At 38.0% G+C, this 17,137-nt stretch overlaps 1 protein-coding gene across 1 annotated transcript in view; it reads right to left on the bottom strand.

Moving 5' to 3' along the window:
• Positions 1-17,137, bottom strand: part of LOC106066570 (uncharacterized) — a 69,660-nt gene that overhangs the window by 39,777 nt on the left and 12,746 nt on the right. The window contains exon 2 of the mRNA XM_056038890.1: positions 10,894-11,183. Within this exon, the coding sequence (XP_055894865.1) occupies positions 10,894-10,969 (76 nt within the window). The 5' untranslated portion in view covers positions 10,970-11,183. The remainder of the gene's footprint in view (positions 1-10,893; positions 11,184-17,137) is intronic.

Genomic DNA, 17,137 nt, shown 5'->3' with positions numbered 1-17,137 from the left:
AGACAGGAAACACACTAAGTACACATGTAAGACAGGCAACACACTAAGTTCACACGTAAGACAGGCAACACACTAAGTTCACATCTAAGACAGGCAACACACTAAGTTCACATGTAAGAAAGGCAACACACTAAGTTCACACGTAAGACAGGAAACACACTAAGTACACATGTAAGACAGGTAACACACTAAGTTCACATGTAAGACAGGCAACACACTAAGAACACATGTAAGACAGGCAACACACTAAGTTCACATGTAAGACAGGCAACACACTAAGTACACACGTAAGACAGGTAACACACTAAGTACACATGTAAGACAGGCAACACACTAAGTACACATGTAAGACACACTAAGTTCACATGTAAGACAGGCAACACACTAAGTTCACATCTAAGACAAGCAACACACTAAGTTCACATGTAAGACAGGCAACACACTAAGTTCACACGTAAGACAGGCAACACACTAAGTACACATGTGAGACAGGCAACACACTAAGTTCACATGTAAAACAGGCAACACACTAAGTACACATGTAAGACAGGCAACACACTAAGTTCACACGTAAGACAGGCAACACACTAAGTACACATGTGAGACAGGCAACACACTAAGTTCACATGTAAAACAGGCAACACACTAAGTACACATGTAAGACAGGCAACACACTAAGTTCACATGTAAGACAGGCAACACACTAAGTTCACATGTAAGACAGGTAACACACTAAGTACACATGTAAGACAGGCGACACACTAAGTACACATGTAAGACAGGCGACACACTAAGTACACATGTAAGACAGGCAACACACTAAGTTCACATGTAAGACAGGCAACACACTAAGTACACATGTAAGATAGGCGACACACTAAGTACACACGTAAGACAGGTAACACACTAAGTACACATGTAAGACAGGCAATACACTAAGTTCACATGTAAGACAGGCAACACACTAAGTTCACACGTAAGACAGGTAATACACTAAGTACACATGTAAGACAGGCGACACACTAAGTACACATGTAAGACAGGTAACATACTAAGTACACATGTAAGACAGGCAACACACTAAGTTCACATGTAAGACAGGCAACACACTAAGTACACATGTAAGACAGGCGACACACTAAGTACACATGTAAGACAGGTAACACACTAAGTACACATGTAAGACAGGCAATACACTAAGTTCACATGTAAGACAGGCAACACACTAAGTTCACACGTAAGACAGGTAACACACTAAGTTCACATGTAAGACAGGTAACACACTAAGTTCACATGTAAGACAGGCGACACACTAAGTTCACATGTAAGACAGGCAACACACTAAGTACACATGTAAAACAGGCAACACACTAAGTACACATGTAAGACAGGCAACACACTAAGTACACATGTAAGACAGGCAACACACTAAGTTCACATGTAAGACAGGCAACACACTCAGTACACATGTAAGACAGGCGACACACTAAGTACACACTTAAAACTGGCAACACACTCAGTACACATGTAAGACAGGCAACACACTAAGTTCACACTTAAAACTGGCAACACACTCAGTACACATGTAAGACAGGCAACACACTAAGTTCACATGTAAGACAGGCAACACACTAAGTACACATATAAGACAGGTAACACACTAAGTACACATGTAAGACAGGCAACACACTAAGTACACATGTAAGACAGGCGACACACTAAGTTCACATGTAAGACAGGCAACACACTAAGTTCACATCTAAGACAGGCAACACACTAAGTTCACATGTAAGACAGGCAACACACTAAGTTCACACGTAAGACAGGCAACACACTAATTACACATGTAAGACAGGCAACACACTAAGTTCACATGTAAAACAGGCAACACACTAAGTACACATGTAAGACAGGCAACACACTAAGTACACATGTAAGACAGGTAACACACTAAGTACACATGTAAGACAGGCAACACACTAAGTACACATGTAAGACAGGCAACACACTAAGTACACATGTAAGACAGGCGACACACTAAGTTCACTTGTTCCTCTTGGGAACGAGAACGCAATCCTTAAACGTAGGGACATTTGAAAAGTTAATGTTTTTGGTTAAGCATAGTGTGACAGGTGGGGAAATGTGATGTGTGTTTGGCGCGTTTAATGTCTAGGGGATGATTATTTTTAAAGCCATCACACACCAACCTATCAGCATATGAATCGGGAGCAGACACGCAACGAGACAAAGCAATGAAAGATAGATACAAAAGTTAGAATAAAGAATATTTATTTACATAAATATACATATGAGGATAAAAAGGGGGAGGGTTTGCATCTATCTCTAGTATATTCTATGTTTAATCATCACTCTTGCACCTAATAAGAGAGTATGTCACTTGTCCTCTGACTTAGCTGGTTGTCCTGTTGATGTCGCAGCTGGCTGTGTCCTGGCTTGAGGTTCTGCAGCTGGAGGTGGCGCTCTAGCGGATAGAGGTACGCCGGTGATATAGTTCTTGTGGAGTCTCAATCCCAAGTTCTAGTATCGGTAGTGGGCACAGTAGGGCGGGTGGCCGGCTACAGTGGGCACAAGGTTACTGCGGGCAGAGCTGATCTGCCGTGGGCAGCGTAATTGACAGGATATGTCCAGTGAGTTGCAGAGGGTTGGCGTAGCTATGACCTGAGTCCATAGGGACGTCGCACCTAATAAGATGACAGGTGGGCTGTCGAATAGGCGGGCAATGCCGATAGCGCCAAGTGGTAGAGTTGAGTAGATCTCAGTAGGTAAGTGCAGCGCTGAATAACACTCAACACATAGGCAGTAGTTGAGTGGCGTCGAGTAGACACTGAACAGCAAATAGCAAATAAATAGGCAGGTAACTATTGATAGCAAATAGGTGATTAATCCAATAGATAAAAGGCAGACACCTGAGGGAGGCTGCGGATAAATAAAGACAAGTTAGGACATGTCTCTCATGCATCTTATCGATGCCCTCGACTGAGGTGCATTCGTCAGATTGGTGAAATTGCTTTAGAGCACAATGGGGAGATGATGACAAATGGGATATGGGAAAATAGATGGCGGATAGTAGCAATATAAAAATGTACATAAAAGGGAAAGTACTAATATGAAAATGTACATAAAAGGGGAAATAATAATCTCAAATAAACAACACAGGTGGATAGAGAAAGAAAAGGGGGGGGGTTGAATTGGGCGGTGGTCAGCGACCCTGACTGTATGATTACGTATGACCGTGGGTCGTGAACAATGGAGCGCGCTTGAATGGTGTGTCCGTTCAAGCGGCGCAACTATCATTAGAGTAAAATGAGTAAAGGGGAGATAATTCAATACAGGGGAGATAACTCCTATCTCCTTTCTAAGCGCAGTATTAGTGCGATAGTAAAATCATCAAGGCGATCAACCGAGATAAAGGAAATAAAATAAGATGTACAAATATATAAATGGTTGCCTCAATGATCAATTGATGCAACGTAGCATTAATAGATTAATGCAATACATAAAATATACATTAGCCATGTTCATGTTTTCTACTTACGACAGAGAGAAATACACAACGCACTAATTAAATATAAATGAAATCATAAACTACACATGATAAAATCCAATGGAAATATACACAGAGTAATTAAGATGGAACTTGTGATTAAGTTCGGCTTACCACCAGGTATTCCTCTAGGAGAAAGAATGTATGAAATAGTCCAGACTCGATCGCTCAACGACAATGAGAAATAAGAGGGTCTGATTTGATTTGGATCTACTTTATATATGCCTGGAAAATGTGGGCGGGCACAGGAAATGTCCTAGGCTAAGAATTATCATACACGTGGGTGAATTAGACTTAAGATGGGAGCGTCGAGAGGCCCTTTGACTCGAGTAATCTCCTAGATCAAAGAGAGACGTAGGAGAAAGGGGGGGGGAGGAGTGACTTGCATTCCACACAAGGTGGTGTCCACTGCGGCTGTCAGACATCCTGCCGATAAGATCAAAGAGTCTGTACGTATCTTTGCCCCGGTCAAGGGAAGATATGTGAAAGGACGCGCCTTAACTATCTCCAATGTGGTTAACTAAGTCTAGCCTGGAGCGGAAAAGGTGTGGCGGGTGAATAATTTAAGGGTAGGATGGGGAAATAATTAAAATAAACTAAATAAATAATAATAAATAATAATTAATGCTGTGATAAATTTGAGTGACTCTGACAGCGAGTTTTTGACTTGTCACACTTACTACGATTTCGAGTCACATGCTGAATCTTCCGATGTTCTGAATGTGTATTATTCGTTTTAAGTATAGGAACCTGTAGACATTGTTCTAACTGGCTGAGACCACAAAGACAATATCTTAAAGACTTCCCACAAAGCAATGGTGTTGACTAAATGTCTTGAAGACTTACCCACAGAGCAATGGTCTTGACTTAATGTTTTGAAGACGTCCCACAGAGCAATGGTCTTGACATAATGTTTTCAAGACTTCCCACAGAGCTATGGTTTTGAATAAATGTCTTGAAGACTTCCCACAGAGCAATGGTCTTGAAGACTTCCCACAGAGCAATGGTCCCAAATGTCTTGAAGACTTCCCGCAGAGCAATGGTCTTGACTAAATGTTTTGAAGACTTCCCACAGAGCAATGGTCTTGACTAAATATCTTAAAGACTTCCCACAGAGCAATGGTCTTGACTAAATGTCTTAAAGACTTCCCACAGAGCAATTGTCTTGAGTAAATGGTTTTGACATCAACTTATAGGAGACAAAGTGTTTGAAGCACCTTTGATAAGATCGTTGTTTATCCTGCTCACTAAAGTGTCAATAGTAATGTTGAGCTCGGTTTCCAAGGACGATTGGAAAATACTTTGTGACTAATTGGAAGACTGATCGTCATGAGCATTTCTGTTCCGTCCATCTACAATGAAAAAGGGGGGGGGGGCGCGATCGTAGATTTCATTGTCACCTTCAGCTTCGCAATCCAGATCAGTTCTAATTAACTAGGACTTGTGACTCAATAGTTTGGAAGCATTCCCGGAACAATAAATGATACCAATTACCAAATAAGTTTTTAGCATGACATTTTTGGTTTCAAATACCGTTCATTTTCGGTAAAGACAGCATCTTATGACCTGTCGATTCTACGAGGATATCATTGTTGAACAGTTCACATTGGCATCAACACGTTGCCGGAAGCGACCAATTAACATCGAATTTGATACAAAAACGCGTAGTGGTTTGAGCCGGCCGCGTGTCTGCGGTTATTTCTACACGAAAGAGTCATAGGTCATTTATTTTGTTATAACATAAAAGTAACTTTTGAAAAATTGATTTTTTCAATGAAAATTAATAAAGAAATTTAGTTTTTTTTCTTTGACTTTCGAGGGGCATACGTTACGAGAAATTAAAATTTTCGAGGTATTTAATTTAATATACGTATACTAAATTTTGGATTCGAACAGAATCACAAGATATACCCTAACACTTTAATCTCTTAGATAACAGTTAACATGCCAACTGTTTCTGACGTCACAACCTGAAACGGAAACGAGCTATTAGTCTATTACACAGGTTGCGACGTCGCAGGTTAATGTTGAGACCGTTTGATCGTCTTAAGAGCTGAGCCGAAGGCTCTTCAAGCTCTAAGTTTGAAAAAAAAACCTGTTTGAGCGTCAAACAGTAAAAAAAAACTTATGTGAACACACAGTTCTGTCTAAATGAGACCCAAGTCAATGCCTATGTGAAGCATTGCTATTTCCGATGCATCTGGCCCCCAACGCTTGGGCTAGACATGGCCGAAGTCCGAGTGCACCGGGGGACCTCCGCCATTTTCCTACGATGTACCAAGCTAACCATGGGGGAACTCGCCATTAATGTAACGCTCCCTTGAGGAATTGCGCATGGATTATCGACAGGACCATGAGAGCTATATTTCAACCCCGCGCCGTGCAATGGGTAAGCTCTTGCCTACCCTTGGACACTCTCACTGGGGGTTTTGTTTCACCATTCATTTAGCCTAACCACTTCCTAATGGTCGTTTCCACCCGGGTGCCACGTTGAGGCAAGAATAGCGTCCCCGAGTCAGTGTTGAGGTCTACTCTAACGACTGGTCTCGACTGAACCAGTCAATGTGCTAGACTGTTCGTTCGGCCAGTAAGCATCCAGAAAGTTTGGTAATGAAGTATTCTTTTTTTTTTTTTTGCCAATAGGCTCCTGTACATATACATCTGGTGGCCGTGGAAAAATCCGTATTAAAAAAACAAAACAAACAAACAAACAAAAACTCGGGGGCATTTTTTTTCCTTATTTATTTTGAAAACACGTGGTATGCCCATCCGCGAAAGTCGGATCTGCGAACGTGAAGGGACAACTGTAGTTCCTATTGCACACATTGTTCTTAAAGAACATCAATTTGGCTTCGGCATTCGGACCGCGCATCGAGAGAGAAGTTTCATAATATTATTATTTGTGCAAAACGTCAAGCCAGGAAAGTTCCATGACCGTCTAAGCAACTATATGGTTATTGCAAACTAGTCGACCGGTGGCGTAGCATACGCCGCTATTTCGCATTTGGGCTACTGCAACCTATGCGTCCGCAGTGACCCGCGCTAATTCTAGGAGTATAAATTATTAAATTAAACCATTTTATAACATACTAGCCTGACATTACCCGCGGCCTGCGGGTCTAAGTTTGTGTTTACTAGTCTAGTAGATTGGATTTAGAAGTATGTTAAACTTAGCTAATGATCCTTTCAAGTTTTTTCTCTTTCGCTACGAAAATAAAATTAGTTTTGCGAAAATGGGTTTACCCGAAGCTGATACATACGAATCTATTAAAAACAAAAAGAGCGATAGATTAATAGTACAATTAAAACGGGTTTACCCGATTTTTTAAATGAATGGGATTATAAAGAAAACAATTAAACGAAATAATTTTTAGTACGCGATTCATGAATGAATATAGATCTAGGCCTATCTCAACACGGCTTCGCAGCTTTCGTAAACGAATGTATTAAAAATGCTTTAGAAAACCAAAAATGGAATGTTAATTTGATCAAAATATGAACTAAATGGACCATAATTGGTATGTTCATGTGTTAAAGTATAAAACTATCTGTGCGAAGAGAAATTATATCATCTTAGAGTTTAATTAGAGTTTTAGACCTAGGAATGGAAAGATGTGTTACATTGCGGTATTGTCTAATGAAAGAATGTTCGTGAGGAAATATGTAGTCACAGATATAAGTAACTAATGTATGTAAAAAATGGTTTTGAAACACAAATTTGAAGGTTAATTTTATTATATAATGAAATCAATGGACCTTTTGTATTTTCATGTGTCAAAGTAAAAAACTATAGTATATATTTTTTTTATTATATCTAGATCTAGATCCTTTCGATCTTTTCTCATGTCAACATTGTAAACAAAGCCTAGATCCATAAAATACTATAGCTTTAATAGAGTCGAACAACTTTATTATTTTTTTGAGGGTCTTAAGTTTGTTTTAGGGCTACAATACATACACTACGGTCTAAGTTAGTACCCAAGGAACATTTCTAACAAATTTTATCAAGATTGGTCAAGCGGTTTTTTATTTCTATTGCTAACATACATACATAGATACATACGCCTTACATTCTACTTTATATAAGAGATAACTGATTTCCCGCGGCCTCCTGATTTACCAGGAGCTCCTGGAAATTTCCTAAAATTGCAAAATATACGAAAAAGTCCTGGAAATATTCGGAAATTATTAAAATCTTTAGAAAACTCATACAATTCTCCTGAAATATATAGACAAAAATTGTCATTTTGGGGTGTCATTCAATATGGAAAACGCCAATCCTACGCGCGATAAGTAAAAACGGCATTATGCACTCGAGACTAAAACCACGTGGGGTAGAAATAAAAAAGAGTGATCTTTCCATGACTTCTTGGTCACAACGGTTAAATCCGGTTCTGATATTTTGTGATGGGGGAATTCTACTTGTTCCCCCCCCCCTCTCTTTTTTTTTCGTAGGTTAACTCTAGTCCGTCCGACTTGCAGAAATAAAAGAGTGATCTTTTATTAGGTGGTGTCCAAACTCTTGAGCCATGAAGAGAGTTGTTTATATATATATATAGATGCTCTGGTTTTCCTCCGTAATTAATGGTTACTTTCCGACTTAAGCGTGCTTAGCAGAAATTATTATTATCTAGTTTGTCAATTTTCCATGCAAAATGTTTCTGAATCATTAGTCACGTGTATTAACCTTAAAAGGCGAAATCTTTCATGCAGAACAATAACAATACAGTATGTAATTAGTGAAAGGCTATTAGTACAGTACCTACGTAAGGTACTATGTTTAGTAGCAATAATAAGGCCTACAGTGTTAGAGGCGGACGAACCAGTAAGCGTGATGTGGTATGGTAGGCCTATATATTGGCCCCGCATATGACACTCGTGTATGGCCCCTCGCTCTGCTAAGGCCGCCTCTGACTTAATGTAAACGTTAGTAAAAAACAAAAAAATTACCAACAGACCACAAATCAATGTAAATGTCCTTACTGATAGATGTTTGAATAATAATAATAATAATAATAAATATGTAAACAATTACAATGTGAAAGTACTTTACTCTTATTAGATAGAATTGTAAATGTTTTTAAAGCTAAGTTTCATTGTTCTTTCTTTCTTTAATATTACCGTATATGTTAACTATTTAAGAAACAGAAATTAATATTTTAAGTTGACGCTAAATTGAATGTCTTTTAATTAATTAGTGAAAATTAGTAAATTCTAGGTTTCCTATTAAAAAAAAAAGAATTTAAGTTTGAGTTTTGAGTTTAGGCACATCGGCACAATTTGGGCCATGTCGTGCCCGTAATCCTTTAAGGGTCATTCTCCCTTTACATAACAAGGGCTAAATTCTATACAGTTAATCATTAAAAACAAGGTCTATTCACAGTTAAAATAGTAAAGGTAGTAAAAATTTAATAATTTGGTAAAAATATTATGTAACTATCATATGTTCACAATTCAAAAATCAAATCTTCGTATACAACCCCACCTCCCGGACAAAGTATATATATATATTCTCTGTAATGTCTGGCTGATACTGAACCTATCTGGCTGATACTGAACCTATCTGGCTGATACTGAACCTATCTGGCTGATACTGAACCAATCTGGCTGATACTGAACCTATCTGGCTGATACTGAACCTATCTGGCTGATACTGAACCTATCTGGCTGATACTGAACCTATCTGGCTGATACTGAACCTATCTGGCTGATACTGAACCTATCTGGCTGATACTGAACCAATCTGGCTTATACTGAACCAATCTGGCTGATACTGAACCTATCTGGCTGATACTGAATCTGGCTGATACTGAACCAATCTGGCTGATACTGAACCAATCTGGCTGATACTTAACCTATCTGGCTGATACTGAACCTATCTGGTTGATACTGAGCCTATCTGGCTTATACTGAACCAATCTGGCTGATACTGAACCTATCTGGCTGATACTGAACCTATCTGGCTGATCAAAGTTATTTGTACGCTACGAAACATGAAATCCATCCAAATCACAAACCTAACTGAAACATTTCTCACTCAATTAATAATCGAATACTGCAACAATCGGTGTTCAAATGAGTTTTCAGGTTTTCTTTTCATCCCAACAGTAGAAAGGAGGAGGGACCAAGGGGTAATGGAGAGATGGAAAGATTGAAGGATTAGGCTTGGATACATTGAACTGCTCAGGATTGTCATTTGGTTCCGGCTATTTGCGTTTGTGTTATCCGCCCGTCACTTTCCTATCTCACAAACAAAAGAGCACTATTAAAAATTCTATTTCATTAACATCGAGCTGGAACTAAAAGCAACGTCTACTTTTGTTCTTTCTATTGTGTCCCATTTTTTTAAAGATATTAATATGCACATCCATATAAACCATTATTAAATCAAAACAATTTCTAAGGGATATTAGTTGTGGAAATACCTCGGTATCACTTACTGTAGACTAAATTGACATCACCAGCTGTTACGGTAACACTTCATGGGCACAAAGACATTGACTGAATAGATTAATTTAAAACCATCTTATATCACTCAAATACAGTTACTCTCTAATATCTATTGAAGAACATTTTCATGAAAGATGCCTACAAAAAACGTAATCAAAACAAAATCCTTATATATCTATAATCTGCACCCACTACACCACAGTTACATCTCCGATCTGGACGAAGTGGTCGCAGCTCCTCTTCCTAAAAGCTAGAACAGAAAGATGTTAAAACTCCTTTGGTTCACTTCCAGTCAGGCTGTTTCAATGTCATTCGTCGTCACCGAGACCTACATAAGATGGCTATTCATAAAACGCTGGTTGCGTGTGTGAGTTTTATGTTGTTTGTATTCACATCTATATCATTAAATTAATAGCAGTAGTGCTGAGATCGACAACTGCAGTCGTAGCCTACTACATTTCCATTTGTTTGGACCAATAACATTACCTTATACCTGGTCTTGAGATGCGCCTCGAACTGTCGTTACATTGGTTCGAAACTGACGTCAAGTAGTTCAAATAATTCTAGGTCCAGTCATTTAGTCACCTGACCCAGGAGAATTTCGGTATGAGAGCAAGACATTTGACGACAAACTTTATATCCAAAATTTGATGCCAATAAGAAGTTTATATTTAGCTGTAACACTTTCTTCTTTACAGTAAATAGATCTAGCTATGATCTAAGGATACTGACAACTCTTGATAACCAAAATATAACCTTTGATACTGATAGTAGAGTGTTAGAGAGTATAACAATATACCATAATATCAATGTCTCTATCTAAATTCCAACCAAACTAAATGAACCAAATAAAGAGTCAAACGTATTATGTTACTTACGGGATAAAACGAAACAAATTGACATTGACACAACTGCAATAGAAACTTGTGGAATGTCACAGAATCTGTACAACATCTTCAGGATTTGGGTTTTAATTTACAACTATGGAATATCTGTTCAAGTTTGCAATTCCTTTATAACATCTGCCAACGTTGCTACACAGTTTAGTGTTTAAAGTTGCATTTGAACTGATGAGTTTGTCAGTAGTAACTCCATAAACTTGAATTTCTTGCTTCAAGAGAGACTTGTATCTACGTTCCCTTCCCTAAAGACTCGGCTATACCAGCACCTTTGAAAAGAAAAGAGGTTAAAAAGTTTATTAAAATTAGAGTTGGCAGCAATTCAAATCATTTTAAAACTACAAAGTATTTAGTTGAGACTCACTGGTTTTTATTTCACTACTTGTAAAAAAAAAGATGACAGGTGATAGTCTCTGTTGAACTTTTATACCATAGAGCGAGATTGTGACAGGAGTTATTATTCAACAATTAGTAAAAAAAAATAATGGAACAAGCAACACAAGTATTTGTCATGTTTCTTACACAATCAATGTCAGACTCGATTCATTACGTTTATCATTGTGAGTCTGTGACTGTCCTCTCGTTCTATGTTTGAAGTGCCATCACGACATGTCATGTCCACAAGTTGCTAATCTAGCGTTGTTAGGATGTTGGCTCCTATTGTTTCTTGCCATTCTCTCTTAGGGGAGAATCCATTGTAAGCCTAACACAATGATACGGAATGAAGTTTATTTACTCGCCCCTAGGTCGCTATTCTATTCGTTTCTAACGAATGATACACAAAGTGAACAAAAAAATCTCATTTCTGTTTCATTGATTTAAAAAATAAAAAGTGCGTACATTCTTGTATTTGTTCTTTGTACCCAGTCTTGTGATGACATCTTCAATTTAGTCGGAATTAAAACGTTTTTGAAATGCAAAACATTAAACAAAAAAAAAAGACGGCAACCACTGACTGATTAGAAATTCATCCCTAAAACTTTTAGAACAGTAGTGCATCGAAACTTTTACTAGTGGCCTTCCCTCCCTAAACAAAATTTCATTTGCGCCCCCCACCCTCTATTTAGCCAGCCTGGCTTGGGGGAGCGCTGTAAGCTTTCACAGTGTGCAGGGTTTTAAGAAAATAATCAAAAAGAAAAACTAGAGACGTAAGTCGAATGTTTTTTGTCCTCTCCAGATATCTCCAGTCTATTTCAATCATTTCAAATTGACGTAATGACTGTTCCTTAAAGCGCTAGTCTTTATTTTACGGAAATAGTTTCGTTCTTAATTTTTAAGTGTTTTCTATATTTAAAAAAGAAATGTCTGTAAAGAGTATTGCAAACGCAGCAGGACCTCATCCAGCCAACAGGGTCTCCTCCGGAGTTCGGAGCTTCAAAAGTTCATTCTCCTGGTGTTTACATTGCACTCTTTCTTATGGCACAACTGCGCAGGTTAAAAAAAAAGGTTACATTACAAAGAGATGGGACGAGCCATGGCGAAATAAATCTTTTAATGAAGGAGGCAGCACTGGACAATATTTTTATGCGTACGTCTGTGATCGTCCTTGTGTAAGTCGATTTGTCGTAAATAAGTCGATTTGTCGTAAATAAGTCGATTTGTCACTGTCCCTTCCTCTCTACCATTTTTTGGTCTTACAAGCGTAATCGATAAAACGATAGTGGAGATAAACTCGACCATTATAACAGAGTCTAGAAGAGAGAAGATTTGAAATGTCAAAACGTTTTCATAATTGTTGTGGACACCGCTCACATTTGAAAAAGTCTTACTTAGAATATCAAAGGAAGCCTTTTACTTCAAATAATTTAATTGTCAAACCATTTGTAATAAAACCATTTTACTGCCCTCCTCGTTTATCTTCGGACTTGAAGACAAGCCTTAGATTTTACTTTTATTAATATTGAAGCAGGAATTTACAATTTTTTTTTGTCTCTTGTGGGGACGCCCATAGGGGGTGCAAGCAATAATTATTCTAGAAATCCCCCTATGTTAAAAATATTTTAGAGATCTCATTGATATATTAAATGTACCTGTTTAGTTATAATATTTTGTAATAATTCTTTTTTCAGCACTGATTTTATTATATTATATTTTATATATATTTCTAAAGAAACATATACTACAAAGATAAGACAACGGTTAGTAGTTTTATCTGGTTAATGATTTACAAGCAAATTTAATAAATAACATGGACTGGAAGAATTATTGTTCTGCAAATGTAATCTGTCAATACTTTAACTAATTGACTTGTATACAATCTGAGTAATCAAAGAACCATCTCATCAATCTAGGATTATACTTAGTGAGATGAATGCTGGTCAGCCGATGGAGAGAACATTCCTATGTTTTAGACACTGTGTCACTGTCGCAGTTTTAAAAGAAAAATTCTTAATTAGCTCTGAGGGTCGGGTTACACATGAACAGCCCTAAATACACAAATATCACTGCTCATAGGGGATATTGTCAACAACTTGCCATCTTTCTGCCCTGCTAATGATTTCAAGTACAAATGTATCCCTTTTTGAGGTCACGTGCTCCGTGTGGCAGTCCGGCTTTGACTCTGCTGTTTACTTCTAGGGAATATTATCTATTCGTCACATTGAATCCTTTATATATTCTGGTATAAACACACACACTTCATATATTTTAGTATAAACACACACACACACTTCATATATTCTGGTATAAACACACACACACACACACACACACACATTTCCTATATTCTGGAATAAACACACACACACACACACACTTCCTATATTCTGGTATAAACACACACACACACACACACTTCCTATATTCTGGTATAAACACACACACACACACACACTTCATATATTCTGGTATAAACACACACACACACACTTCCTATATTCTGGTATAAACACACACACACACACACACTTCCTATATTCTGGTATAAACACACACACACACTTCATATATTCTGGTATAAACACACACACACACACACTTCCTATATTCTGGTATAAACTCATTTAAAAATGTAGACCTATATGCGTACAGTAGGACTTAGAGGAATGGAATTTGATGTCCTGAATGTTCAGTTGCCTTCTTGTCTTCCTCTGTCCTCCCATGATGCAATTCTTTAGTTTCTCTTTCTGTATGACCTTGATTGACCATACTGATCTTCTCTGGAGTCCCATCTTCTCAATCTCATGATTCCTTCACCACAAAAAGGGAAGACTGTGTTTCTAGATGCTCGAATCCTTTACAGTCTTTGTGTGTGAGAGATTGTCGTTTAGCTTCAGACTTATTTAGAGGAAATGGATCATTTAGTTCAACAAATATGTCTGTTTTTTTACATGTTTCGGATGTTCCTTCAGAGTTGAAGATAGTTTACTTCCTAGACCAAACCTCTAGCAGGACGACGGGGGATGGGAAAGGGCAGGGTTTGAAACCGGGACCATCGATAAATCCAAACTATAGTCCAGCGCGCAAACCGCACGACCAGGCAGCCATCCATATTCAGGGGAGATTATCATTGAGTTAAAAACTTAGAGGACGTAATAGATCAGACAAATGAATTCCAAATTAAAACACTTTGTAGAACCTCTCTCTTTCTTAACATGCCTCTTCCCTTCAATCCATCTTTTCTAATACCAATACCCTCCTCCTCCTCCTCTTTGTCTCTATCACTAGACTTCTTTTAGGAATACCTCAATGTTTTCTCTTTTCTCTCTGTTGTACTTTTCTCCTTCACTCTCTTTCTATAACTTTCTCTCTCTCTCTTTATTTCTCTCTCTCTCTTTCTCTCTCTCTCTCTTTCTCTCTCTCTCTTTCTCTCTCTTTCTCTCTCTCTCTTTCTCTCTTCCTCTTTCTCTCTTCCTCTCTCTCTTTCTCTCTCTCTCTTTCTCTCTCACTCTTTCTCTCTCTCTCTCTCTTGGTAGATTAGTTATACGGCGTACTTGCAACCCATAAAAAAAGGGTTCTCTAAGCCGAAGGAAATGAAACCGTCCAACACCGTAAAAAATGAGAGCTGAATTAATATTTTATTTTGAAAATGAATTAATAATACTGACTCATTTATTGCCTGGCTATACGCTAATGTAAACATTGATGGCATAATAGTTCAATTATAAACCGTGATTTGAGAGTAGTTCAGCACGCACGTACACACACACCTACACGCACACACACACACACACATCAAATTTCGCAGGCGAGAAATGAGCTAGACTTTCAAAAGTAAAACCATTTCTCATTGGAGTGTAGGGTGAAGGGAATAAAACAACTAAAAACCTCAATTTATCAAATTGAAAGCCCAAATAAAAAGAAACAATATTATTTCACGACACACATTTGTGAACTTCTGGATTATTAGGGCGCCATGAGCCCACCCATGTCAAATAGTTGTCTGACCTTAGTTGGGGAAAGTAAAGGCACTTGGTCGTTGTGCTGGCCACATATCATTCTCGTTATTCATCGGCAATAGAAGGAGACTTGACACCAGCTGTCCCTAGATCGCTAAGACGGAGAAAAATGTATTACTCCCTATAGAGATTTGTACGATAAAGTTCCAGTGATGGGCTAACTACGGTAAGCGGGCCAACTCTGTCTCAGTCTTACGATTTGAGGCTTCTATTTCCTGCTTCAAAAAAATCGCACCTATACTTCAACAAAGTTGGCAACTAAATAAAAGTTCAGAACGAAAAGCTTAATAGAAAATATTTGACTAGTGCTACAATTGACACAAAAGTAATCATTTCAACTTTTATAAACAAAGGCTATCAATATAATAAAAAAAAAACAAGAACAAAGATTGAGTGAAGGGAGAGCACTGTTCATTCTCTGTCATATTTCTCAATATTGCAAGTAGTATCTTCCCTTTTTCTGTAGAAAACAAAATTAACTCATAACCAATAATTCATTAACTAATTGGTTAATTTTTCGATTGGATGTATAATGATCTAACAGAAGGCAGGAGAGCCGCGGGTCGTGTATACTGATGTCGGAAAACGCGACATGAAGCTCTTCAAAATCGAGACTAACAGCTGGGAAAAAGTGGCACTGGATAGATCCACATGGAGATTTGTAGATGCCATATACAACAGTAGTAGAAAGAAGGACGAAAGTGCAACTGCCCCTGGTGATTACAGATGCCCAACCTATGACCGCAGCTGTGTATCAAAGATTTGTCTCTTTAGTCACACAAGAAGTTGCAAAGGGAGGAAGTGATCTTTCCAGACGTCAAATGCCACACAGAATTTTTCGATGGATTCTTGCGTTGTCATCTACAATGAAGAATTGTGCGAAATTTCAACTTGATCCGATTATGGGAAATGGGAGAAAAACAAGGGTTAAAAAAATCCACCCAGACAGACAGACGGATTGATACAAATAACACTTTTGTTTTTGCGAAGTCAGCCTAGTAAGAAGACTTAAGAAATATATATATATATATATTTAAAACAAAGATTGAGTGAAGGGATTTCTTAATATTGCAAGTTGTATCTACGCTTTTCCTACATAACACAAAATTAATTAATAAACACTATTTCATTAACTAATTGGTTAATTTTTCGACTAATTCATGCGTTGTCATCGACAATGAAAAATGATGCAAAATTTCAACCTCAAAAGGGTTTGAAACATCCACCCAGACAGACAAACAGACGGAGTAAGATTTTTAAAAACAACACTCTTAAAACAACTAGGGCATGAACCCGGTTCGTTTGACTTGACGGTAAATTGCCCTGTTACCCGGCCATCCTATCCTGTACATGTATTCATTATTAAGGGGATACTATTGTTTTGAACCAGTTCCGTCACGCATGAATTACTATCGACTATTTCGCCACGCTGAGTGACAATGTCAATATAAAATGACCAGTGTGGCGAGATAACGGGGGAGCGGTTTATTCTGTGCTCGTGTCACGCGTCAAGGTATAACTTTCTGTCACGTTGACCTTCTGAGCGTAACATTGGAAACATGAGTCGATCTAGTCATTGACTAAACAACTGCACCGCTCCCTTCCCAGACCAGTTGACAGCCTCCGCCTGACGGGTTAGAACTACTATTGTCAGAGATAGACAAATTTATGACTTTGACTTAATTTGTGAAAAAAAGGATTGTCTGAGCAAAACGAAATCTGTCGATCTAAACGTGTGATCAGAATTATTAACTTTGTATTTCTATTGCGGAGATATAAAACTTGTTAAAACTGGTTTACAATATGGATATTTGAGCGAATCACAT

The sequence above is a fragment of the Biomphalaria glabrata genome, chromosome 1, assembly GCF_947242115.1.
Source record: "Biomphalaria glabrata chromosome 1, xgBioGlab47.1, whole genome shotgun sequence".
NCBI classification, from domain to species: Eukaryota; Metazoa; Mollusca; class Gastropoda; family Planorbidae; genus Biomphalaria; species Biomphalaria glabrata.
Note: the sequence above shows the minus strand (reverse complement) of the source record. Positions and strands in the feature narration are given on the sequence as shown.